Raw genomic sequence first — 1,829 nt, 5'->3', positions numbered from 1 at the left:
TATATATATATATATATATATATATATATAAACAAACAAACAAACAAAAGCACTAAAATTATTACAACTATAAAATTAAAATTAAAACAAAATATGAAATTTAAACTAATTCAAAATATTAATAAAAACTCTAATAGTATTTCAATGATCTTAAAAAAACTGATTTAACTTTTACATTGTGCCTTGTTAGTGCAGAGTTTTAGTTATTTTTTCAATTTCTTTTATGGTTTTTAAGCTCACCATCAGAGTCCTGCTGCTCAGCTGTGTCTGAAGAATCCTTGTCAGATGAATCAGCCGTGTCTTCTTCATCAGAGCAAAAACACAACTGTTATTAGTTACCAACTATACAGGCTAAATCAGGCAGGACCATTATTTCAAAGAAAAGTTTTTTTTCTTAATTTAAGAAAATAAAACTTTTGAAACTTTTATTTGAAAAGAAACGTTTAAGGTAAAATACTAGAATGATTAAAAACAGAAATAAAAATAAATTAAAGCTAATGAATTAAAAATAGACAATCTGCAAATAAAAGCTCCTTCTAAATATTAATAAATACTATAATAGTATATGAATAATGCTAAACAAACACTGATTTGACACTGTTTGATTTGAAATCATTTCTGCAGTGATTTCAAATACCTGTAGTATTTGCATCATCAGGTGCATCATCAGAATCTTTCTTTTCCACACTAGCAGAATCCCCATCTGAAAATGTATATATATATGCCAGCATTGTTTCAGAAGAATATATCATTTTGCATTGAGAAAGGACTGTGCCAAGTAGGATGTGTTCCTGGAACATCTTTTGTGGGTGCTGGAACAATGTTTGTGTTTAACAATGTTAACAGTGTTCATGCTCCTTATCCTAACCATTAACTACCACCAGAGGGGAACGGTGGCTTGATAAGAATGATTAAAGGCCCACGCTCAAGCCTAACATTAACCCTCAAAGCTGATTGGTTGTTATGACTGTTGTTCAATAATCAACTAGGAAGTTGCTACAGGAACATGTTCTGCTTTTGAAGCATGAGAAATCTCTACCTGAGCTGTCTGAATCAGTGTCTGCCTTTTCATCCATGTCTGTGAAGCAGAGGTTTAATTAATAGTGAGACAGTAAATCATTATGTATCTCACACACACACACACACACACACACACACACACACACACACACACACACACACCACACACTTGGGAATATAAGAGGGAGTTTTCATTTAGAAATTTTGAAATGAGTATATTATTTACTAACATTTACAATGAATTATATGTATGTGTGTGTGTTAGAATGACAGTTTTAGTAATTTTGTGATGTACTTTTGTCAGTTTTATGATTATTTTTAATTTTCATCTAATATTTATTTATATTATGCAAGATTTTATTTTATGTCAGCTTTATTTCAATTACCAAGAACGTTTAAAAATATATATTTTTAGAAACTAAAACCAATACAATTTGTAATTTTAGTTAACTTTTAAACAATTGGTAAATAATGACAAAATCTTTTTATTATTCACACATAAATGTGTCTTTTTTTCAGTAAGTGTGTTTGTTTACCTGTAGATTCCTCTTCTTTTGAATGTGTATCAACATGATCTGCATCTGAAATATTATATACTCACTATGCTGAGAAGAAAAGTCACAATTGTGAAATGAAAAGTCACAATTACCTTATTTTTAATTTGTGTTTTTTTATTATTTAAAAAAATGTTATAAAAAAAAACTATTGCAAGATGTAAACTCAGAATTCTGAGGGCAAATGTCAGAATTGCGAGATATAAACTCAATTGCGAAAAAAGTCAGATTTGCGAGATAAAAAGTCACTAATAA

The 1,829-nt window shown here is 29.0% G+C and overlaps 1 protein-coding gene across 1 annotated transcript in view; it reads right to left on the bottom strand.

Annotated features, from left to right (window-relative positions):
- The window catches only part of LOC107559709 (protein starmaker-like), a 7,662-nt gene extending 6,065 nt beyond the window's left edge, over positions 1-1,597 (bottom strand). The window contains 4 exon segments of the mRNA XM_016243617.1: positions 241-303; positions 638-703; positions 1,040-1,078; positions 1,557-1,597. Of these exon segments, the coding sequence (XP_016099103.1) occupies positions 241-303; positions 638-703; positions 1,040-1,076 (166 nt within the window). The 5' untranslated portion in view covers positions 1,077-1,078; positions 1,557-1,597.
- Positions 1,598-1,829: the final 232 nt, after the last annotated feature.

Source organism: Sinocyclocheilus grahami, unplaced genomic scaffold (genome assembly GCF_001515645.1).
Source record: "Sinocyclocheilus grahami isolate Dianchi unplaced genomic scaffold, SAMN03320097.WGS_v1.1 scaffold695.1, whole genome shotgun sequence".
Taxonomy (NCBI): Eukaryota; Metazoa; Chordata; class Actinopteri; order Cypriniformes; family Cyprinidae; genus Sinocyclocheilus; species Sinocyclocheilus grahami.
The sequence above is the reverse complement of the archived record's forward strand: the minus strand, read 5'-3'. Positions and strand labels throughout refer to the sequence as shown.